This window comes from Ursus americanus, chromosome 5 (assembly GCF_024610735.1).
Source record: "Ursus americanus isolate L20-20 chromosome 5, mUrsAme1.1.p, whole genome shotgun sequence".
NCBI classification, from domain to species: Eukaryota; Metazoa; Chordata; class Mammalia; order Carnivora; family Ursidae; genus Ursus; species Ursus americanus.
Window position 1 is genome coordinate 41119074 of NC_142131.1, and position 25701 is coordinate 41144774.

At 42.0% G+C, this 25701-nt stretch overlaps 1 protein-coding gene across 1 annotated transcript in view; it reads right to left on the reverse strand.

Annotated features, from left to right (window-relative positions):
* ZSWIM6 (zinc finger SWIM-type containing 6) overlaps window positions 1-24092 on the reverse strand; it is a 186553-nt gene extending 162461 nt beyond the window's left edge. The window contains exon 1 of the mRNA XM_045794292.2: window positions 23401-24092. Coding sequence (XP_045650248.2) covers window positions 23401-24061 — 661 coding nt within the window. The 5' untranslated portion in view covers window positions 24062-24092. The remainder of the gene's footprint in view (window positions 1-23400) is intronic.
* Window positions 24093-25701: the final 1609 nt, after the last annotated feature.

Consider the following 25701-nt stretch of genomic DNA (forward strand, 5'->3'; position numbering starts at 1 on the left):
GAATGCCTTCCATGCCCCTCTATAGAGACTTTGCTAGATCCCCTCCACCTAAACAGAGTTAACCTCCATTCTTCCAAGTATTTCACCGAACAGTACTATATTAACACTATATGCTTGCGTTATAACTTGCAAATATTGAGCTCCTCAAAAGACCAGAACTCGTTACCTCTTGAATGCCCTCCATACAGCAGGACTTCCCAATACGACCACTGAAAGTTGTAAAACATTGATATCTCACCTCTTGGGGCAGCCAGCTGGGGCAACTAGCCCAGTGGCAGCTTTTCTATAGTTTAAAACCTCTTACTCCAGTGTATTGTACAAAAAACTATTTTCTGTGTGTTCTGAGGTCAAAGAGGTTGGCAGCACTACTCTGTAAACTTCTCGCTCAGCACCTTTCACACAAAACAACATTGCTGGTCTTTCACCAGACCTCATGAAATACAACTCCTTCTCCCGATTCCAAGTTTTAACTGGCAGCATCCTCCACTATTAAAACTTACAAGTAAAATGAAAACTATACCAATTCCTCACTTATCTACAACTTTCTTATTTTTGAAATGGGAACACAAGAAAGTCAGTGAAGAAAGCAGATCTTTCAAATATAAGAAAAATAGATATTCCAGACTCATTTGCATTTAGAAATATTAGATTTGATTTTGGAACATTAAACACATAATTGAATTCTAAGACAGTCAACTGGAATTCAGAACATGGTCCCCCTCAAGGGGGGAAATTGTAGTTAGCTTCTTAGCTTCCATTTGTTATAAATAGTATGAAACAATACTGTTTCAAATATTAGCAGTTAAATACTGCTCTCTGGGGGAAAAAAACATACATTCATTTAAAAGGATAAGGAAATGCATGACTTTTTGCAGAGATCCTGACAGGATCTTCAGGATCCTTTCAAGGACTTAAAAGGTTCAAGGCACTATTTCTAACTTTACTTCGAAAATCTAAACCTTGCATTTTCCTTGCTACAGCTCAATCATTGTAATTACCCTACTCCTATCAACCACAGTTTAATCAAAACTGAAACAACAAAAGAGACAGGGAGAAGACAGGAGACAGGAAACTAAGGGGGAGAAACGCAAATACTGGAGGCAAAGAGGACACACAAAAAGGTAGAACTAAACTCTAAGAAACAAGTGAAAAGGAGAATTATGAAAAGAAAAACATCCAGGATATTCCAGAAAAGTTGTCAGAGAAACTGAGGAAACACATTTTCCACATCTGCCATGTAACAGCACTAACAACCAGCTCTGTAAATCCTCAATAGGAAAAAGATTAAAATAGGTCCTGGAGTAGGCAGGAAATAAGTCTTTCGAAGGTATACAGTCATGTTTCCCACACTCACAGATGCTGGTCCCCTGAAAAGACTTCCCTGGCCAACGGTGAAATTATAAAAGGACATCTTTGGCTTCACAAAGCTAAATTTATCCCATTAAGAAGATTGTCCTCTATTCTGAGATTACTCTTTGGTATTAAAATAACTTAAAATTTTTTTAATTATATCAAAATCTTGTTTTGTTTTAAAGTGTAAATACTAAATGTGCCAGTCCTGGGCCTATTTCCACAGATCTTTTCTTTGAGAGCTCCTTATCTCAGGAGAGTTGGTCACTGCAAACATCATTTCTCAGGCTCCCAGGTCACCTGGATTTTCTCCGGGTTCAATCTATGGGAAGCACTCCTGGAGAACTGACAGGTGGGAGGAAGGGAGGAGCCGGGATAGTTCTCCCTCCCCCTTCTGCACTTCGGCAGTGTTCCCAGCAATGGCTGAATTTCTTCTATGGCTCCAGCTCTTACCAGGAGATTCCAATCTCAGAGCAGCTCTGGCTCCTAAAGCTCCCATACCCCTACCACTAGTGGTACTCTCCTCTTCCTGCTGCTGTTCATCTCTGGGCTGCCTCGCCATCCTATCTTGCTGTCTGAGCTCCTCTGTCACAACCAAGAGGTTGTATAACCAATCTCTTGCACTAAATTCCTATTTTTAAAAGCTTAGAGTAGTTTCCCTTTTCCTGGCGGGACCCTAGCCAGTATATTAAGCCGGTGCTTTCTACATGTATAAAAATCACGCAGGGCGCCTGGGTGCCTCAGTCAGTTAAGCATCTGCCTCCAGCTCAGGTCATGATCCCAGGGTCCTAGGATGGAGCCCCGCATGGAGTCTGCTTCTTCCTCTGCCCCTCCCCCCACTCATGTTTGCGCTCTCTCTCTCTCTCTCTCTGAAATAAATAAACAAAATATTTTTTTTAAATAAAAGAAAAATCACCTGGAAGGCTTATTAAAACCCAGGCTCTGGGTCCCACCTCCAGAGTTTCCCAGATATCTGGAGTAGAACAGAAGAAGGTGCATTTCCAAGAAATTTAGGAGACGCTGATGCTATTAAATCAGGGACCACACTATGAAAACTACTACAAAACAAAGAATTGGCCGTCATATGTTGGTCTGTCCCCCCTCCTTTTTTTTCATTGGACGATAAAATCCAAAAAACACTGTGAAACTCTAGGAAACACCACTCTTCTGTCTTCATATGAAAAAAAAAAAATCAAACCTTTAAGACAGTTTCCTTACATTACTACAAACGCCAATAGGTTTCTAAGGAACGATTTTTGAAAGAAAATATAATTTTAGTTCTCAATGCATACCTCATCTAGAAATAAAATCTCAAATTTAAATATCATAACCAATCCACTGAGCTCTTCTAAGAAGATAAAATGGATTTAGACTCTTAGACTATTGGAAGTAAGTTAGCCAATGCAGTTTCAAACCTGGAAAACGATCAGCTGGCAGAGGGTTCTTCTACCTTAGAAATTTGAGATTGAAAAACAGTCCTAAATCCGTGAAGGGCAATTCAAGAACATTGTCTGGGAACGATAGTTTAAGAATCACTACAAGATATTTAGATTTCTTTTGGCAAAAAGTTAAAATCAAGTATGTAACCAAATCACAGCTGAAATGTATACCTAAACAAAAAGAACTTAGGAGACCACAGGGTCTAGAAACCAGGACTGAGAGAAAAATGTGAGCCACACATATAATTTTAAATTTTCTAGTAGCCACATTTAAAAAGGTAAAAATAAAGATGAAATTGAATTTAATTAATTTCATTTAATTCAAAATACCCATAATATCATCTAATAAATTACTAATGATATATTTTACATGCTTTTTATTGCACCAAGTCTTATCTTTGGTCCATGCATTACACTTCCAGCACACCTTGATTCATTCCACAGGTAGTCACATGTGGCTGGTGGCTACCACAGTAGATAGCGCAAATATAAACAAACAAATTCACATCTCTTCACTGAGTACATCAATATTTGATACAGTGGTTGTGTTCTAATATACTGATGTTAAGCACAGCAGTCATGTCCTACTGTTCTGTTTTCATAAACTACTTGTAAATTACATTTTTAAGAATTTAAAGTTTTAAATGTTTGTATTGTTCTTAGTTTCAAAACTAAACAAACGTTTGGCCCCTGCCAAATAAAAATATTTTTTAAAATACTGTATTAAAAAAAAAAAAAAAAAGCTTCCCAAGAGAATCACCTTGTAAACAGGTAAGCTACCATCAACTGCTACTTTACTTGGAGTCCCAAAGCCAACGGTATCTCAACTCGCCTTTCTCTAGCCCAAGGGAAGACCTAGCAGCCACTATGGGCCTGCATTGGTCCCCATGCTAAGGAAATTTTCATCTCCTAGGCTTGTGAACAGGGAGCTAAGTCATAACTACCAACTGAATCCCCAAACTGAAGTATCTGGTCCTTTGTGGGGGGGGGGGGAGGATAATGATGTAATCTGATCACATGACACTATTCAATAGCAGCAAAGTTAACTCAATGGGACTAGCAAAATCGTCATAAAATATACTGCATATTTTTATGTGATTAAAACATTATTTCAACACTAAATTAAAACTAGAAAAGAAAAATCAGCTTGAGCCCTATCTTTAATTATTCATGATCTATAAAAAGAGACCAGACAGATAACCTGTACACAAAATTAAAAATTTAAGTAGACTCTAAGACTTTTTATTTTCAGTAGGAAACGAGAGTACATTTATTGCCTTTAATTAATACACCTGATGATCAAAATGGAGTCCAACAATAAAATATATAACAAGTCACTGAGTACACAACAGCAGACTATAAATTATAAACAGGGTGTTTTGAGGAAATCTCTACATTATCCCTAATATTTGAAACCCGGAGTTAGAGACTGGTTTACTCTACAGTCCGGTGAGGTATGATTTTGTTGGAGAGGATTGAAACAGTGCCTCTAACACCAAACCACCTCTGAGCCTCTCAAAAATAGTGGACTGCTCCTTCACTTTTCAGAAGTGAGTTTTCTTTTGCACATAAAACTCTTGCCATAAGCACAAATGTACTCATGTGTATGTGCAAGAGTAGTGAGATAATTACATACCTTTGGGGCTTAAATACATCTGGTGTCACATCACACCTTAGGCATATAGTTATTTCATTTTGAACCATTCACTCTGGAGAGTAATTACTCATCCCATAACTTGGTCATAAAAAGCAGAGCTTACTCAGTATTTCAGCAATTATATAGCATAGGTGGATTTTTATATGGTACTTCTGTAAATCAGATAATCAAAACATATACCTTAAAAAGTTAAAGTGCTAGAATTATGACAAGTTATATAGACTTACTAAGCCTTTCACTTGAGACAAGTCTACAAAGTAATCTATAGTTGCTACGGACAGACCCAGCTATGGAATGAAAGTTGAACCCATATGCAGAGTTAATTTGAGGAGAAGGTATGGTGGCAACAGTAATGAGGTCACAAGAAGGCAAACCAAACAATCCAGGTTTTATGAGGAAGGATAGTGTCCTGACTATCTACTATCTTACATTAGGCAGTCAGGTGGCACCTTTACATTGCCTACTCCCAACTGAAAAATAAAGGTGGAAGGAAGGAAGGAAAGAGAGAGAGAGAGAGGAGGGAGGGGAGGAAGGGAGGAAGGAAGAAAGAAAGGCGGGGAGGGAGAGTGGAAAGAAGAAAGGCAGGCAGGTCAGTCTTGACATTTCTGACTGGTGGATTCCGCAGCCTCTACAAATGTCCCTTTATAAAAGTCTCATGGTTACACACAGAAGGGAATAAGGAAAAGGAAAAGACCCTGGTGTTGCCCAGAAAGACACATCTAATCTGTCCTTCCCTGTGAACAGAGGAGTTTCTCCAAAACAAAAGAGGGAAAGGAAATTTTAAGGCTTGCTCTAAGAGTTAGAAAGACTTCAGGCTATAATTTATTAGTAAGGAGAGAATGTCCACAGCACTTCAGCACTACTAAATCTCTCCGTCAGTAGGGCTGCTAACACAACCCACCAGCACCCAGAGCTGCCCTCCAGTAACAGTGTGTGTGCACCTCAGAAGCTTCACATAGTTTCAATTACACTTATCTCCTCTTTGAAGTTTCTCCTACATACATTGCCCCCAAGTCTCCCACTAAAATCAAGGAACTGATAAAAGAGAAAATGGTAATTGTTTCAAGCCAAGCTATTAATGTCATCAAATGCTGTGAATGAAACTCTTCTTTAAAAAGCTCAGCCAAGAAAAAAGTCATATTCAACTTAGCATCAGCTCCAAGAATCAAGAAGATACTATGGGTCATATTTCCATTAGTACTATCAAAACCTGAAAAATAAAATGTAGCACATTCCAGAAATCATGGACCACCAAAGGTCAGGGAACTGATTTCTGAATGGTGTCACAGACCAGGAAGGTCTCTGCATGGTTTCTTTCATGTACAGAAAGACAAGCTGCTTTGAGCAACCCCAGAAAAGAAGGTGGTACAGCAAAAAGATCCCTTTTGAGAAGTAGGAGGCCTGAGTGTCCAGGTCTGGCACAGACTGGCTGAGCGCTCCTGGACATGTGACTTAGCATCTTATGCCTCAGTTTCCTCAGCCCCAGAATGAAGAGAACACCTTCTCAAAGTTGTTATGAGGGCTGGAGACCATGCTTGTAAAACACTGAAACTGCTACTCAGTGTAGAGATGTTTTTCAGCTGCAACTACAGAGAACAGTAAATGAACACAAGTTTCAAATTAGAGTTGACTTCCCACCACCACCAAACAAGCTACTGGGAAGAATTCAAGTTTGTCCAGGAAATAAATTTTTATGGTAGATACCCGACTGATATTTTTTACATGCATCATTCCAGCCTGCTACTTTTAAGCTGATCTAACATGAAGAATCAAAGGTTAACATGACCCAAAAAAAGACTGAAAAACAAAGGCTCAAGGACAGGCAAGAATACAGAGTAATAAACAGGAAAAGACGCTGCATGCAGGCCTGCTATGTGGCCTGCAGTGACCCTGCACACGAGCTCTGTCCCTGCTCACCAAGATGTAATACAGCTGCCCATTCAAGAAAAATGAGAAAAAGAGGAAACGAGAACCGACCCACACACGGGCAAGAGAGCCTCCTGCTCTAACCGCATGCCCTATCATCCACTCAAAACCTTTGGCTGTTTGGTTTTTCCCCGGTAATACATGACAAGTTGAATTTCTCAGTCCATGTCATATAAACCCACATACCAACATGAGTGACCCTGATACAGGAGTTTCTCAAACTCTTCTACGAAAGTCCCTCTAAAAGCAGAGACACATGCAAATGTACATCTGGGGAATGTGGGAGCGGCCCAAAGTGACCACCAAACATAGGACCAAGCTGTTTTTCAACTGACGCATTCCTTGTGGCATAGGTGTGGGAGTAGAAGGTAGATGGAACAGCTGAGTTAAAGCAGTGCCTCTTCCTGGAGAGTTAGAAAAATATTTTCCAAGTAAAACATTACTTCCTTCATCCATTTATTCAACAAACTTTTGGGAGTCAACTATGTGCAAAGGGCTGTACTAAGAGCTATGGATACAAAAACACATTACCCATCCGTATAAACACACACACAATGTAATGGGGAAGACCATGTATACCGTTACAAAGGAGAGAAGAAGTCTTTGCCAGACTTCTCTGAGCCACAATGACTTAAAATTAAAGCATTAACCAGGCAGAAAGAGGATTCCAACCAGAAAAAAAGAACAACGTGCGCCGAGGCGGCTAGCAGGGCAGCTTGGAGGCTACTGAAGGGCAAGGGAGAAAGATGTGCAAGAGGCAGATGAGAATCCAGGCCAGACCACGCTAGGCCTTGCACACCCACAAACAACTTTAAGTCCTCTGAGCAAAGGGAGGCCACTGAATTCTGTACAAGGAGCACAGGCGCAACATCGTTCTAGCTGCAATATAGATCATAAGAGCCGATGCATGCCTGTCCAAAGTTTACAGGCTGATTATAACACTCTTCCAAATACCTGAAGTCCACTCTCACACGTGTATACACACACAGAAAAAAAGCATATTCTATGCAATAAAAACCTCTGTGGTACGTATCAGAAGCGCAGAAAGGCCATTAACACGCCTTTCACTGGACAGCTAGAAAAGAGAGTGGGGTAGATAGGTCACACCAGCACAGTTTTCAGGGGCAAGACTTATGAGATCGCCTAAAAATAGAATTGAGGGGAAAAAAGCCACCCAAAACGTCAGATGATCGTTAGCTCTTAAATTTTCACTTGAAACTATTTTTCTCAACACTTTATCTGTACACGTTTAAATGAGAAGAAAAAGGTTAATCAACTCTTTTTATTGATTCAAGTTGCCAAAAGAAGGGAAGGTAGATTTCAGCATACAGACGTTTCACCTGAGAAATTCAGAAGTGTATCTGAAACTGAGTGCTTTGTAACTTCTTCCATTCTCTGCTTGCCCATGGTAAGTAAATATTCATGGAAGCCTAGAAACTAAACCCCAAGTCACCCGGCTAATCCATAAACTGTCCATTCCATTCATGAATGTCACTGAATTGATATTATACATGCCTCTTTCCACTCTCAGAAGAGTAATTCTAGAGTTCCAAGTAAAGACAAAATTCATCAATCACAAGGGTCAAAAACAAGGGAGGCATTAAGACATCAAGGCCATGGCATACTTTGTTCAATAATATATATAATGTTTAGCTGCACTAGATCAGGCAACATTTACTATCATAATAAAATATTAATAGAGATTAATCTGTAGATGGTGAAACTTAATGTTTTAATGTAATAAAACAATTTTTTGAAACAGTATTTCCCTTATCTGATTACAAAATCAATACATGATGATTGCAGGCTTTTGGGGAAATACAGAAAATTAGAAGAAAATAATGGAGAAAATTAGGTAAATTGGAGAAATTAGGTAAATAATGGAGAAAATTAGGTAAAAGGGGAACACTGCATAACAATGTATTTTTCTCCTGTGTAATTATTTAGAATTCAAGTACTTTCATTCCCATGTGCCTCTCTTAACAGCCTCCTGATAGAGGTGACAGAGGTGTAATTATTCACATTTTACAGGGATCAAGGAAGCCCAAAGCCAGTAAGTGATCTGCCTAAGGGTACACAGGTAGTAAGACAAGAGCCAGCAATGAGGACTCTAGTCTCCTGATGGGTCAGACATGTTCTCCAAGCTCATGATCATTGATTAGCAAATGACACACTCATAGAAGTGGCCAACTGCCAGTACATAACATGAGCAGTACCTGTGAGCATCAATCTAAGGTAAGAAAATGTACAAAGAGAATTGGATTGTTAATAGAAACATGCTAAAATGCTATGATATCAAACAAGAATAGGAAATTTTACATATCTTCAAATTGTTGGAAAAAAAAGCTCTGGGGGGGGGGTGTCCGGGAGGTCAGGAGGGGGGAGGCAGGTGGCAGAGGAGAGAGACCCATCAAACCCACAGAGTTTGAGAATCTCTTAATTAACTGTTTCCTTCTGATGTAAGAACCCAGACAGAAATCATATATTTCCTCTCTGAAAGAGACTGAGTAGAGTAGCTGCTGAAGATGAGAGATCAGACAAAAGCTCCCTTTCAGTCCCAAACAACTCCTTCTCAAACAATCTTCCTTTCTCCCCTCTCTCCCTACACACACACTGGAGTGTGCATGTGCAAACACAAAGTATAATTTTAAAATGATTTATTAATTGCCCCCACTTTGTGAAAAACAAGAATACACATCTGACTATAGTAACTACACACTTTATAATCTGAACTGGAATACTTCCATGAGTGGAAGAGGGGACTGCTGACAATTATGCCAGGAAATGAGGCATAAACTAAGACTGACTAGACAAATGGGAACACATGGCCACCCAATATCTAGATAACCCATCCCTCTCTCATGAACCAAGCATTGGGTTACACCTTTATTATCAAATTATTGTTCAAAACACTGTTTGGTTATCCCATTTTAGGCAAAACTGAGTCTGAAAGCACATTCTACCTCAAGAGAAAGTCATCAGCATTTTGTAGACCAGTTTAATAAACCATTCCTATTAATTAGCCAATGTCTTTTCATAAGATGTCAGATCTTGTGGGATGTTTTGAAGTTATATGTGCTTTGCAAGTCATCTGGAAAAAAAGTTAAAAAAAAACTAATTAAATTTATTTTGCCAGTTTCTTTAAAAAGTGAAATAGCAAATAAAAGGAAAAAGCTATCTCTTAATCCCTCAAAGGCATTTATAATTGAAAGTTATTTTCTTGGATAACTCAAGAATACTGTTCTACACAGGAATGCCCAATTTATTTTCTATTTAGGGTTGGAATCATCAAATAAATAAACTGCTTTTATAACAGCTTTTTGGCCAATGCTGTTAACAAGTTAGGAAGCTTAAAGAAAAAGTCCCCTCAAATAAGAAAAAGAAACTTTACATCCATAAGGTTATTTGTTTGTGCAGAAATAAACTGATGATAACAAACCAAGTCCTAAAAACTAATCCACCTATCTTGTAGTCATATTCCTATTCAAAATACCTCTTAATAGATTAAATTATAGCAACTCAGATTCAGAAAATCAAGTAGAAATTAAAACTTGGAGCTTTTTTTTTCATACAGACACCCACAAAGACTGGCATGTAATCTAAGCTCATTCATGCAAGTAACATTTCGACGTCTACTACGTATACACTGCATGGGCACTATTAATAGTTGGCTCTCCTGAATTTAAAATTTGCTAGTACCTTTTTTTTCAATCTAGCAGATACATCTTTCACACCAAAAAGGGACTTTGTATTTAAATACTCTCAGATTTTCATCCCAAAGAACAAGACTGAAAATAAACAATGGGCAACTCAAAATGACTCTGTAACTGTGAATGGCAGAATATTTTTACATTTGTTAGCACTTCATATTTGGAGTCATCTGATAGCCAACCATTGCTCCCTCTATTAAAGAGGCTTAGAAATCTGCAATCCCACAAAGGATGTGATTTTCTGATTTCTCATAAGAAATCATCTCTCTTTTCCTACAATATTTACATTAAGGATCAGCTCCACAATTGTGTTCTCAAGTTTGGAAAAGGTCATGAATCAGATAGGCCAGTGTAGTCTCCACAACAACCCCTTGTAGAATTTCAGAAGATCAACCTACTTTCGTTAGAAGAAAACCATATTATCTAAACGTACCCAGATAACTATATCTTTTTTTTAAAACAGTATGACAGGTCTAGATTTCTTAAGTAAGGCTTCTTAAGAGTCATTACATGATAAAATTTTCTAGATTTACTAAATAAGGCTTCTTGCAAGAGTCGGGATCAAAGCTCAATTCTAAAAGAGTAAAAAAGCAAACCAAAAAAGAGAAAACTAGTTGATCCACAATTACAAAGGATCAAAGAGAGAAAGAACAACCCAAGGAAGTAAATTTTTAAAACTAGCCTTTCAAACATGCAATAGCCAGTACATCCCTAAAACTATCATAATGACACTGAACTTTCACAAATTACCTTCTGAATTGTTACTATTTTTAAGAGGAAGAACTGGGGGAGGGAGAAGGTTAAGTAAAAAAAAAGTTTTTATATAACAACATTAAATATTCAACCCAAAGAAATAAATTCTTGAAATAAAAATTGTATATTTGAACATGGCTACTTGAATTTTTTTGTGCTTTTCTATGTTTAACCCACCACAATCACCATTCCTTCCTAAGACCCCAACACACACACACACAGTTTTAAAAAAAATACAACCATATCCTTAGGTGTCAAAACACAAACTTCATAGAAGAGCACAAGAACTCAGAAGTCTCAGGATTTACCAAACCCAAAAAATAAACCACTGCTAAGCTATGAGCTACTAAGACAAATTCAGATTTAATACATAGCTGAATTTTGAATAAACTCATAATCACTGGCTCTTGCATCACCAATTTTTTTCTAACACATCAGAACTTATAAACTATGAAAGTAAATTATTAAAAATGAGCATGAAAAATCATAAATGAAACAAATAACTATTAAAACAAAATTTTTTAAAAACCTGTTTAAAAATAAACATATTTTGCCATAAATTGTTAAAATGAATAGTTTTTTGAAAACTTTTTTTCCTACTGCAATTGTCCTTATTAAAAACAAAAATGCAATACTATCCAGTACTTTAGAATTTCCTGCTATTTATGAAACAGTTTAGACAAAATGCTTTTTAAGTAAGTTGCTAAGAGAGATCCATGAAAACAGCAAGGAAACTGCTCGCAAGTTCCAATAAGGAACGTCATTTGAGCACTTTGCTTATAAGGACTCTAAACAGCACTAGTCAAACTACCTTTGGGCTTTGGTTTTAATCAAGCTGACCTGGTAGTGACATCATTTACATGACTCACCCAAATAAAATCTTAAATTACATTAAGGGTCCAGAACATAGTCACTTACCTACTAACATCCAGTAGATTACAATGTTCTATGAATCATATTAAATTATATCAATAGATTATATATCTATCTGTCTATATAGATGAACACCCATCTAGAAGAAACATATACAGACAGATCAATGGATATTTTTCCAAGACACCTTTGGAATAACTACTATACCCACTAACTGCAGAAAGACACCAAATGGCACAATTACTACACTATGTTAGAGCTGAACGTACTTGATAATCTATACCCAAGACATTTTGATTGTATTTCCTAACGAAATTTTTATTTTCACCCTAAGTAAAAAAATAAATAAAATATTCTCAGCTCAGCAACAGCAAGCTGCCCAATTTGCTCTTATCCAAAATGTAACCACCTTGTTTTAAGATGCAAAAATGTAGGAGTGCCTGGGTGGCTCAGCCGTGAAGAGTCTGCCTTCGGCTCAGGTCACGATCCCAGGGTCCTGGGATGGAGGCCCACACTAGGCTCCCCGCTCAGCAGGAAGCTTGCTTCTCCCTCTCCCACTCTCCCTGCTTGTGTTCCTTCTCTCGCTGTGTCTTTGTCAAATAAATAAAATCTTAAAAAAATAATTTTTTTAAAGATGCAAAAATGTAAATAAACTCTATAACATCTGCCTTCTCTAAGCTATTAGACCAGAAATTTACCTTTCACTAAATCCCTCAGCTAAACTTTCTTATTCCACAAGTGAATTCAGCTGAATTCAACCAGTAACTACCTTCAAGACAAAGTGAAGAAAAAAAAAATCAATTTGATTCTATTTCTAGTTATTTTGGCCAATTATTTTGTGCTACCTTAAGAAGGACATCAGATCAATGCACTAACTAAATGTTATCCTGCCATTCAACAGATCTAGGTATACTACACCACTACTCATTGAATAAGTGAATACCCATCATCCCTGGTTCTATCCATATTCAGTGTAGTCCATGGTATGCTGAAAATCATCCCTAACACAACTCTGTGTTATTCTTTCCACTGTGGAAAGAATATACACAATGTTCTTACCGAAGTCCCTTCCAAAGATACAGATTCACACTCCAACATTCTTTTTACTTTTTCCAAAAAACATTCAAGAACAAATACAATGCACTTTTCATTTGGAGCGCATCTAGAAATCAAGTAAGTACTGAAATTCACATGAGCAGCCGAAAAGTTTAAAACTCACTCTGCAAATAAAATCCACATAATACTGGCTGTAGAATATACAGAATCTAGACCCAGATACTGATATTCCAAATACCTAGCTGCTCCCTACAAAAATAAATAGTAAGCTTTTGGGGGGAAGAGAGACATATTCCTACAGCATTAACCAAACCTAACCACACACAACCGTGTTAGCTAAGGGAACACTGACAACTGTAGAAAAAACAGTACAAGTGTTTTTTAAAAATGTCTGACGACACCTGTAATTATATAAACCAATTCAGACTCTACAACTTCAACAGCAATGGCAATTTTAAAAGATGCCCAAGGCATAGTAAATAAGTCTGGCAAACTTCACACTGCTTGGTGCCACCACAAAACCAAAATTACTGAGCAGGATGGAAGTGTGATCTGATAAGGCAATTCTTAAATCTTTCTCCCATCTAACATAGTTACAGTAGTATGATGACCACTATCAAAAATCAATCCTTTCTAAAAATAAACATGTACATCCCATTTCAAAATAGAAGAGGTAAGTAGAGTATCATAGTTGAGAATATGTCTGATCTCTGAAAATTACATTAGTCAGATAACTGAAAAGTTAGGTTTCTGACATTTGCCAGCAGTCCCACAACGTGCTGGCCCTGTGCCATCATGGCCTGGTGCCAGCCTGATGCAGGGCCAGGCTAAAAATAGCAGCCAAGCAGCAGCTGGAACACAGGTCCTTGTGACCTCAGCTTTATTTCCCTAAATCAAGGGAGGCTGGAGGGAGGAGACAACTGCAGGCAAAGAAGGGAACAGAATAAGCTCTTGGCTAGTATTTCCTACCTCTTCAGGATTTCTTCCCTTTTCCCTACCACTCCCTCTCCCTCCTACTCCCCACTCCCTCCACTCCATTCCCCCACACTCAAAAAAGGAAGAGAAAAAAAGGGCAGTGAGGCAAGGAGAGCAAGAAAGAAGACAGTGGAACGCTAAAGAAGGCTGGGTTCAGAGGCTCCTCCACCTCCTATCCTCAAGTCTCACTTGATTCTACCATCATCACAAAGCAGCCATTGGTCATTTCAGTCCTCAGCTTTACCATGGTCTACAGGAAGTAGAAGGAAAAAATCACACAGGTGACTGGCAGGGAAGGGGAGGCCTAAAAGATGGTGCGAAGAGTATAAAATCCTAAGTGCTCAAGAAGCATAAAGAGTGCTAAAAAAACAAAGTCCTAAAGAAAGAGAGCAAACGTATAAAAAAAGGTCCTCACTCGGGGCGCCTGGGTGGCACAGCCATTAAGCGCCTGCCTTAAGCGCCTGCCTTCGGCTCAGGGCGTGATCCTGGCGTTCTAGGATCGAGCCCCAGAGCCCCACGTCAGGCTCCTCCACTAGGAGCCTGCTTCTTCCTCTCCCACTCCCCCTGCTTGTGCTCCCCCTGCTTGAGCTCCCCCTCTCGCTGGCTGTCTCTCTCTCTGTCAAATAAATAAATAAAATCTTAAAAAAAAAAAAAAAAGGTCCTCACTCATCACATATACCAATTAGATTACAAATTTTTGGTATTTGAGTTTTAGGGGTTTATTTTATGACAAATATTTATAAAAGCCATGACCATCTTCTCTGTAGAAATGAGTTAATATAAAGCAGTGGCAGAAACAAAGGTTGAGCGTAACCAAATACAGTGCTGCCTTCAACCTCCACAGGCCTTCACCAAGAAAGATCAATGCAACACTAGAAGGAGAGGCTCCAGGCTCTGCCCATTATACTGGAATTATAAAATATCTATACTTCATTTATACAAATGCTGGTCACTGTCAGCAAATATTTTAACAGGTACGATGTGGCACATATAGCATTCGAAATTATACTGATCTAATTAAGTAAGAGAACTTACATCTTGCTTCTGTGGACTCACTCTACATGCTATCTTCCTATGCATGTTTTCTGTATAATATCTTCCATCATTAAAGATCTGACACCAATTAACAATGAAAAATGCATTAAGTAAACAGAGAGACTGTTAAATACGGCAGGATCAGGCAGTGAGTCACCTGAATTTTAAGCACATTAATTCACTAAATGAGCTTCCAATTTATCTGATCAGCTTATTCGGTTAGTAAGAGTTTAAATGTACTGATAGGTCCTACTGCATCCTTCAAATTAACATCTTTTCCAATACGCTCTCTCCTCAAAAAATATTAAATCTTTTTACCAGCAACAAGAAACAGTATGATTTTTAATCATAACGCTTACGAGGGGCCTTAAAATGAAATATATAGTTTCTTAAATACACCTTGAGAGACTACCTTTGCTTCATATATATCACATTTAGATCTAGCCTAAAAGTCTTTCCTCTTTCAAAAGTTAAAAATGTCCAATGGAAGATGATCAAAATCACCTCACAACCATCTTCCAAAGCTGAAATTCATTCATAAAAGGAATTTTTGAAATGCAGTGTTTCAAGTCAAATTTTAAAATATATGTTAAAATTATAGCTGTGATCACAATTTAAAATTCTGGATACTATGAAAATCACTCTAGAAAGCAGAAAGACTATAAATGTGAAGATGAACCTTCTGGAGTAGTTAATGATGACACATCATGGATACTGCCCATGTACCAGCCTGTGTGACTAGGCAAAAGCCACTTTCATTTTTTTCCTATGCTTTGGTTTCCCCATCTGTAAAATGAAGATGATAAAAGTACCTACCTCACAGGACTGTGAAGAAATACAAAGTGCTTGGAGCAGTACCTGACATAAGGTTAAGGCTATGAAAGTGTTAACTACTCTTATACTTACTATTAGTATTAGTAGATATTGCAACAGTAGTATTACAGAGGCTCACTGTAAATCATGCTCAGCTCAGGCAAGAAAAGCCCCCAATCATACAAGAGGTCTTTCAGAGTTGGAGAGATTACCAAAGTTTTGAGATCATATCAATTACATGAAAAACCCTATATACATCTAGCGGCTACGTAAATACTATCTACTGGCATAAGGGTAGGGTACACTGACAAAAACATTGAAAAACTTACAAAAGCAGGTCAAACATAGACACAACTGGTTTTCATAAATATACTAAATTCAGAGCAATCAAATTTCTTACTGGGTATTAACTTCTGTTGTTCCTCATTAGCATTTCTTTACTACATAGATGTACAAGTGTAGGAGTACATTCATCTGTGTTCACATGGCTGTAAGATAGTTTCATACAATTAACACTCGTGATTAACTTTTTCAAAACTTTAATCTCATCTTAGAACCTCTACAATTTCCAAATATCTACAAATATTTCACAAACCACGTATTTAGCATGCTAGAATCACTGCTTAACTGAAGCCACCAGATTTTGGCCTGCTACTAAAAAGCTGTAAAATACTTTACAACATTCAATAAAATGTTATCCAAATAATCTCTCTAGTCATTCTACATTCAAGAATATGCCTGTCCCGGGGCGCCTGGCTAGCTCAGTCAGTGGACCATGCACAGCTATTGATCTCAGGGTTGTGGGTTCGAGCCCTACATTGGGTACGGAGATTGCTTAAAAATAAAATCTTTTAAAAAATAACAATAATAATAATGTTTGTGCTGGGGCACCTTGCTGCTTCAGTCAGTGGAGCAGGCAACTCTTGATGTCGGGTTGTGGGTTCAAGTCCCACAATGGGTATGGAGATAACTTACAAATAAAAAACCTTAAAAAAAAAGGGGGGGGGGAACATGTTTGTCCTGAGTTCTGGAGTTTTGTAAAACTTACCAAACAATCCCAGCAAAGTAAGAGGCAGCCTGAATCGTGGAAAAACAGAAATTCAAGGTTTAATTTTGCAATTTACTATCCCTCGCTGGACAAATTACTCAACATGTCTGGGCCTCAGCTCTACAAGTAGATAACGACTATCATCCGAAAGCATTCTGTAAAAACAGCTTCTCATCTGGTAGCATATTTTAAGAAGAAACAGCACACTGCATCTGTACACAAGGGTCACTGGAATATGCTTTGGGTAATGATACTCAAATGACACCTGGGTTCATCTCCTTTTGTGCTCACTTGTGAACATCAAATTAGTTACAAATACATAAATAAATACATGTAAATATATACAATACATATTAACTGACACCAAACTAATTATCACTTAGGAATCGCACAAATATAGAACACTTAGCATATCCTTAGCAACAGAGTTCACTTATTATTTGCTGAAAGTCAATCTTTAAATTTCACATGAAAACCAAATTTTGCACTGCATTCTCTCTAAAGCTCGCTTTAGCTACCTTTTCTAAATGAGAAAAATAAAGGAAGCATCCTATTTTTAAAGAACTGAAAACCATGTGCAAAGCATATTCTTAGCAAAACACAGGGCACTGAAGGCAAAAACTGGAAAGATACTCAGGTTTTTAGAACAAATCTAACCAACATACTTTATTTTTGAGACTCGGGCTAGGACTGAGAAACTAGAGTCTATTTCCATGGGGCAAGGCTATGTAATATTTTTCGCCAAATTACCATGTGGTACTGATTCTCAAAAGGAGATGGAGAGTCTTTCCACCCATTTCAAGAAGGAAACAGTTTATGTTTTCTAATTTACAGTAATCCCCAAACATTTACATATGTCAAAAAATTAATAAACCAAGAAAATTAAATTAGGCTTTCTGATTGTGAGAAGCACTGTTCTTGAAATTATATCACAGTAATTTGAAAGATAACTAAAAATGGTTTTGGTGGTTCCATGTAGTTTATTATCACTTTAAAAATAGTTGCCTATAATCTGTGTTGTTTCTAAGATGTTTATAACTTACCTATAATCTTCTTTCTTTTTTGGATATTTGTCCTCTTAAATATAACAGCTGGAGGTCAACAGCAGTTCAAGTTTAATGACTGCCGCTATAAAAATTTGTAACACCACAGAGTTCATTTTATCTTATGTATATATAACTAAGCTTCTTAAAGGTACCAAATTCATTTTGAATTATTGAAGAAAACTGGTTTTCTAAGATAAAAATATAGAGAATGTAAGCATGTGGAATTACTACAGATCCAATCATGTAGTTTTTAAAAGGGGCAGCTTTCTTAAAAGACAACATCAATATTCCTCCACTGCCATCCTGTTCACTGAACACGTTACCAGCTGAAACCAAACATTATTAACTAAACCTTTAATATGAGTGTGACCAGAAAAGATATACTAGTTTCTGTCTTTCCAAATTAAACATTCAGAGTTAGAATTGATGGCAACTGATTATCCATTGTAAAAACAAAAGAGGTCCAGGATAAACATCTTAAAAATCGGCTAAGACATACTTAAGACAATAATGACTTGAGTTGTTCAATTAATTGCAATAATTCTTCTATTAAGGCATCCTGATCCTTCTAAAAGAAAAAGCATCAAGGATGAAATTCAACCGTACAGTTTAAAATAATGGGGATGGCCTTTTCCTCTTCAACCCAAAGGTATAATCAGAATACAACTATAGGGCAAGAAATTGAAGACTGAAGCAAGAGTAAAGATGTTTCCTTAACTGAAATCTGCAATTCACCTTCCAGTATTACTGAAATCTTTTGGCTACAAAAAGTTTTGTTTCCTGAACACTTTAGATTTCCTCACTGGACCAATACCAGCCATCAGAGAACTAAGTATTACAACAAATTCCAAGATTTTCTCGCCTAAAATTGAAATTCTAACTTTCCACAGAAGAATGCTGAGCACACTTGAGGTATGCAGATACTTTCAAAAATCAACAACTGTAAGCAAATCAAACATTTCAACTGGCACAGAATTAAAAAACACATATGCAACTATAGTTTCAGAATTTTTCCTTTTGTATACTTCTTCACTAATCAAAAGGCAAGAAACTTACAGGATCTGATTTTAAACCATTCTATATTATCACTTTACTCTAGAAAATGCTTTCACTGAAATTACTATCACCAATAAACAAAACACCCAATTCTGAAAGTGCATCTAGAATCACATCTTTACTAACAATCTCCAGTCTATAAAGAAAATCAAAACACTCAAAGAAATACCAACAAGTTCGCCTTAAATAAATTAAGTGATTAAAAATTTTATCCATCCTAATTCTAAAAAAGATTCCCCTTTACTGCCTTGCCACCCACTAAAACAAGAAATTTTAAGTTATGAATCTGAAAAGACCATAATAATGTGTTTACCAAAGCGTTAATAGAGTTCTGGACAATATTCTTTTCTCCCAAAAGTTTCCACCAAAACAAAACAAACAAAAAAAAAGCTCAACTCCTTTTAAAACTTATCTCCTTTCTGCCCATACCAAACACAAGACCCCAGTTTTGTTTAAACACCTTTTGCTTTTAAAATGATTAGTCACAAATAAGGAAGCTTGTCTGTTTCAAAACAAAACTGAATGCACATCAATCTTCAGAAAGGGAACACATGTACCCCAAAACAAAAAATATAAACTAATTAAAAAACACAAGAATAATTTTTCTAAAATTTTATTACAAAAATAGATGCTTCTTTTTCTACTTTGAAGAAAAATCTGACCGTAACATAATCGTAATATGAAAAGTAAAGTTACTTCCAAAACTTTGCCCATCCATTTGACTGCCCTTCTCTAAAGATACCCACTATTCAATGGTTGCTTGTATAGCCGTCCAGACATTTTTATACATCTGTAAGTCTATCTTTTTTGTTTTAAATAGAAATTACAGCCTACTGTATGAACAGATGACTTGTTTTTAAATGAATATTCTGGTCACCTTTTTTTGTCATTATATGTATTTCTCTCCTTCACTCTTTTTCATGGTTGCATAGAATTCCTTTGAGGTACTTCTTAACCACTGCCCTTCTGATGGAAATTTCCATTGACTCCAGCTTTTCAGTATTACAAATCATACTGCAATGAGCACTGCTCACTGTACAGAACATCTCTGTGCACTAATATCAATATAAGAGAAATTTCTAGAAATGACACAAAAAAGACTGAGGCAAGCAGCTGGAGAGGCAGCATCTTCTCCCATCTCCTCACCCAATTCTGGGTACTATCTACCCATCCTTTTTGTCTTCACCAATGTGGCAGATGAACATGGCATGTCACCTTCACTTGTGTCTCCTTATGTAAAACTGAAGACAAATTTATTAATCATTTGCATTTCTTTGTGAAAGGTGTTGCCCATTTTTTAACTTACTCATCTTTCTCTTTGTTATTTTTTAAACTAATTTTTCAGAGTTCTCTGTTAGCTTCCAACATGCTGCACATATTTGCCTCAGTTAGCTAATAACTTACCATGTTTTCAGTCCTACAGAAATTTTCAGGTTTTTTTATCTAATTTGTTTGTCTTTTAATTTGAGTTGCCTTTATAATTTGAGCTCCAGATCATACTAGGAAAGCTCTTTGCCAGGCAAAATTTGGGGGAAATTTTTTTACGTGACTTCTAAAATTATTACTTCAATGATGTCAATAATATTAACATACAAGCACCCTCAGCAATGGCTCCCTTCTAATGAAGCATTATTTAATAAAAATAAGCCAACCATACTTTCTCTAAAATCTCCTATAATCAACTGATGGATAGCTCTGCACCAATTAAATATCGTTTACAACCACTACATCAAAGGCTTAATTTTTTTCCTTTAAATTTCTTCTTAAAATAGGAGTTGAAAAATAACGAACAAGTATGTTTAATTTCTGGGAAGTCCCAATTCTCTCACCCTCAATCTTTAAATAATCTTCAACAGCATCAATATAAGATGAAGTCCAAAAACTAGACTTTACTTAATGCATCTATAATTGAGTCACCTCTACAAAAGTCAGTGAATACTTCCTGTACAAACTTGTAATTTTGCAATACCAGAAAATTGCTTATGGTCCTATCGTGGTATCATGTTCTTTTTCATTTCAGGTTCTAAAGCTAAAACGACTCTACCTCAGCTTGTAAAATTATAAAATAAGCCTCTTGCGTTAGTACACCAATTCAACCCACCAACTGAAGCTAAATTAGATGGTTAATCTAGCCATTCTCTCCATTATCCATCGAGAACAAAAATCCTGGTCCTAAGTTTTCTATCTCACAGTGCCAGCTGCCAGGCGTTTAACAGCCTTCCATCTCATAAGCTGACTGGCACAACAAGTAATACAACTTGGAAGTTAAGGAAACTGGCAAAACTCAGAGCGGAAAAAAGAATATTTTCCACAATTTGTACAGCACTTGTTTAGCACGTATGTAAGTGTTTCCGAAAGGGTGGTCAACTCTTCAAACTATGCAAGAACCATCACACTCCTTCACATCAACCACTGCCAACTCCATTCAGTGGCCTCCTTCCCCTTTGGGGACTATTCAAAAAGTTACTATTTTCTTTTACAACTCACCCAGGCCTCTTCACTGATGAAAGCAGGCAAAGCCCACGCTGTGTGTCTGTCTCCGGGAGAAGATTGCATCTTTTATTTATCGCCCCTTGGCTTTATTTTCACAGTGAATTCCTGGCTTAAATGTAATCAGCCAAGAAACCCTCCCTATGTGCTCTCCTGTCATTCCTCATTGCTTGCAAGCAGAGTCAAGCATAGAAGGGGGGAAAAAAAACCACTCAACATTGCCAGCCAAGCCATAAAAATTCCCAAACTCTAGTCTGGTTATACTAAGAAACCATGGATGTACTTCAATCCATTTCAACCCAGCAGGAAATAAGGGGGACGTGGGGGTTGGGGAAAGAGGTATAACTTTAAAGAATGCTAATTAGATTTTTTTTTAAAGAAGAATGGAAAGCCCCAAAAGTTAAACCCCTTCTAGAAATAAGGAAAAGGTACAGAACCTAGAAAAGACAACACTGGGGGCTGCCTTTGGAAATAAATGACCAAGAAGAAAATCACGTCTGCAGATTGCATTAGAATTCAAATTAACCAGAGAGGATTAAAGAAATCTTCATTCTCTTTTGGGGCCCCTATCCAGACCCCCACTCGACTCCCAAAGAGAAGGATAAAAAGAAAGGATGAAAATATGAAAAATCACAGTGATGTCTCCCTATTCATTAGGTACCATGCTCACCACCACAACACTATTTAAAAGTAGACAGCAATACGGGAAGGGGGGACAGAAATATGCCGTTTGCACTCAGGAGAAAAATACGGGGAGAAGGGAGTTTCATAATAGCATTGTTCTTTTCAGTCCAGCCCAAACATACCCATCCTACGGCTGAAAAAGATATCTGGCCAGAAAAAAAAACACTGGAGGTAGAGAGCGAAGACAGGGAAAGCTTTTAAACTCGGTTTTTGAGAAAACTCTCATGGTCTGTCAGAGAAAGGACGGCTGTGCGGCTTTAAATCACAAGTCCTTCTCTCGCCTTTGTCAAGTATCTTCTACTTTACAAGCTCTGAAAAGAAATAAAGAGACTCTTTTGTTTGGGTCCCCCTTTTCGGAGGGTGACAGAAAACTGAAAGGGGCACAAATAAACCTGAAAATGAGAACAAAGTGCGGGGTCGCGCCCGGCTGCCAGGCGGCCGCGCCTGGAGGGACACTGCGCGGCCGCGGAGCCTCTCCGCCTCGCGCTCCTGCCGCCGCCGGCTGCGAGCGCAAAGCCCGTAACTGCTCCCTGCGGCTCGCCCCGCGCACGGCCACCGGCCACCCAGCGCTAACCAAACTCCGGCGGCAGGGGCCCCGGGCACCGCCGCGCCCGGCAGGAAAGGGAAGCGCCAGCCGCTCCTTCCCGGGCTCGCGCCCATCGACTCAGGAACGCCCTCGGGGGGAGAGAGGTCTCGGTGGAGAAGGGGTCCGGCCCGCCGCCCCCTCCCTCCCGCGCTGCTCCTAGGCAGGGGAGGCGCGGGGAATTAAACAGACATTTAAATCCCGGGGCCGCCGGCGGAGCTCGCCCAGGCCAGACCAGACGCCGCAACGACTCCGGAGAGCGCCGCGGCCGCCAGCCCGTCGGAGCCCCGAGAGGAGCGGCAGCCGAGTGGCATTAAAATGTAGTCCCCACCCCTCCAATAGAGGGGGCGGGGAGGGGGAGAGAGGAGAAGAAAGAGGAGCGAGCGGCAGACAAGGGGAGAGGGCAGGGAGAGCGCAGAGTGCGGCCGGGCCGCCGGCTCGGCCCCGGCCGGCATTGTCTGTGCGGCCCGCGCCCCCTCCCCCGCCCCGCACGGCCCCGCCACACACACCCTCCGCCAGAGCCCGGCCGTCCGCCTGCGCCTTTGTCCACAACCACCCCCCAAAAGGGCGAGCAGCCCTCCGGGACGTGCTCCCCGGGAGGAGGGCGGGGTGCTGAGCGGGCCGGGGGCACCCGACAACCCACCCCAGCAACCCCGCCGCGGGGCGAGTCCTGCTGATTCATTTCCCACTCGCGCTGGCCCGTCCGGGGAGACGGAGGCGGGGAGGGGCGAGGAGGAAATGGGCGCTCCGCTCCGGAGGACGGTCCGGGGCGGTGAGGGCACCAAGCGGGGGTGCGGACGCACGGCAGGCTGAGGGGCTGCCCGGAGGAGAGGGGGCGGGCGCCCCCCCGAGGGACTGACGGACGGACGGACGGACAGACGGCTCCACGGCTGCCCCGTGACTCACCGACTTGCAGGACGTTGTCGACGCAGCCGCTCTCCAGCAGCGCGATGCCCCGGCGGAAGGGCAGCCGTGTCTCGTCGCCGCCGTCTGCCGCCCCAGCGGCCCCCACCGACGGGGCCCCGGCCCCGGCGGCGGCGGCGGCGGCGGCGGCAGCGGCGGCGGCGGCGGCCGAGGTGGCGGCCGGCGAGGACGAGGAGCCGCCGCCGCCCGCGCCGCCCGCGCCGCCGCCCGCGCTGCTGGGGCCGCCGCTGTCGTCGCCGGGGCCGCCCGCGGCGCCGCCGCCGGTGTTGAAGGACGAGTACATGCAGATCTCCCGCTCGCTGCGGGGAAAGGACCAGTAAACGATGCGGCGCTGCACCGGCTCCGGGATGCGCTCGAAGCGCTCCTCCACGCGCTGGAACGGCCACTTCTCCGCCACCTTGCGCGCCGCGATGTCCAGCAGCGACTCCGGGCTCTGGGTCTTGCCCGGCGGCAGCAACCCCAGCGCCGCGCCGCCCCCACACGCCGCCGCAGCCGCGCTGCCCGCCCGCTGGCCCGGCCGACAGGCAGAGCTGTAGCCGCCACCCGCTCCTCCACCGCCACTACTGCCCCCGCTGCCACCGCCGCCGCCCGGCCGGCAGCAGAGCCGTTTCGCGGAAGGAGGCTGCTGTCCGCGCTCCGCCATGACCGCGCCGCTTCTAACCCGACAGCGGAAGTGCCGGGACCCTATAAACGGCACAAGGAAGCGCGACACGCACACGCCGCGGCGACGCCACGCTGCCATCTAGGGCCAGCCGCTCCTTGTACGGGCACAAGAGGCGGGGCTTCCTCCATGACGTCGGAGTTGAGGCGGGGCACCGATAGGGGGACCTAGGGCCAGGGGCGGGGACTATGCAAATCGCTGAGCTGAAACATAAATAGAGCACTCCGCGGACACGGGGGTAGCGGGGGTGGCGAGGTTGGGTGCCCGATGGGTTGTGAGAATGTCAGGCTGCTGTGACGCGGGGGGCGGGGTTCAGGCGGGGTTCCCGCGGGAGGGGACGGACCGCCGGGCCGGGCCGGGCCTAAGGTGGGTGGGTCTCTGTGCCCCCTGCCAACTCAACTTCCCCCTCCAATTCCGTGTTTCCCTTTGATGTCCGGCAAGTGAGGACGCGTCTCGTGGGTCGAAACGCGGAGAGAAGGGAAGATGGGGGGATGAACTCGGGGAAGGGTCCGGGCTAAATGGGGGGCGGGGCCCGCGAGCCAATGCCCCACCCCCCCGTCAGAGCCTGGCCGCCCGGGGAAAAGCCTCTGGGCGGAGGAGGCGCTTTCAAAACAAAGAAATGCGGCGTGGAACCTGGGGGACGGGGGTGGAGAGGAAGGCGGAGGAGGTGCGGCCGAGGCAGCCCGGCTGCCCGCTTCCCCTAAAGTCAGCCCAGGGGAACTCCCCCCACCCCCACCCCAGCCGGGACTGCGGCGCTGGGGAAGAGGGAGGAGGCTGCGCTCGGCGGCTGTTTTCCAGTTCACTTTTGCAGACCCGGGTAGGGAAGGGGAGCGCTCGTTCCGCTGCCCCGCGTGGCTGCAGTGCACCAAGCCCCGATGCCCGGGTCCGCTCTGTCCCGGCGGCCTGTCTGGCGCGGAGCCGGCCAAAGTGTCCCAAAAGGCGCAGAGCTCTCGGAACCTGCCCCGCAGCTGTGCGACGCGCTCCCCGCGGCCTCCCCGCCCTAGCGCACCCTCAGCCCGGCGTGCGAGGAAGCTGGTCCACCCGCCGGCGCGGAGCAGGGAACTTGAACCGGCTCTGGTCGCCCCGCAGCCGCGCCGCCGAGACCCAGCTCCAGGCCCGGGTGCTCCTGTTCGAGGTGGAGGGTGCACCCGGGCAGTGGATTTAGCAAACACACCTTTGTGAGTACACACGCCGCGGGCGCGCGCACACACACCCCACGGGCGCGCGCTCACAGCCCAGCCGGCTGCAGACGGCGCGCTCGGCGGCGGACGGAGGCGGAGAACGCGCTCGGGGCGCACTTGGGTCTGGCCCGCCACGGCCCCGGACGCCCGGCTGCGGGGAGCCCAGGCGCTCGGGACACGCGCTGTGCTCTCCGCCGCGCTGGTGGCTCCCGAGCGGCCCTTTCTCTCGGGTAGAGGCAGCGTGGGGGGCGGGCGAGCGAAGAGCGCAGCTTGCTGGTGCGAGGGCGCAGGCGAAGGCTAAGAGGCGAGTCCCGGGCTGAACCGGGAACCCTGCGAACATTGTTCACAGGCTACGGAGCTCGGTCAAATCTGGGTCCAAGCCACGGACTTAATTACTACGTTAGAAACAACCTTCCTTACTCTTCGCCCCACCTTGTTTCT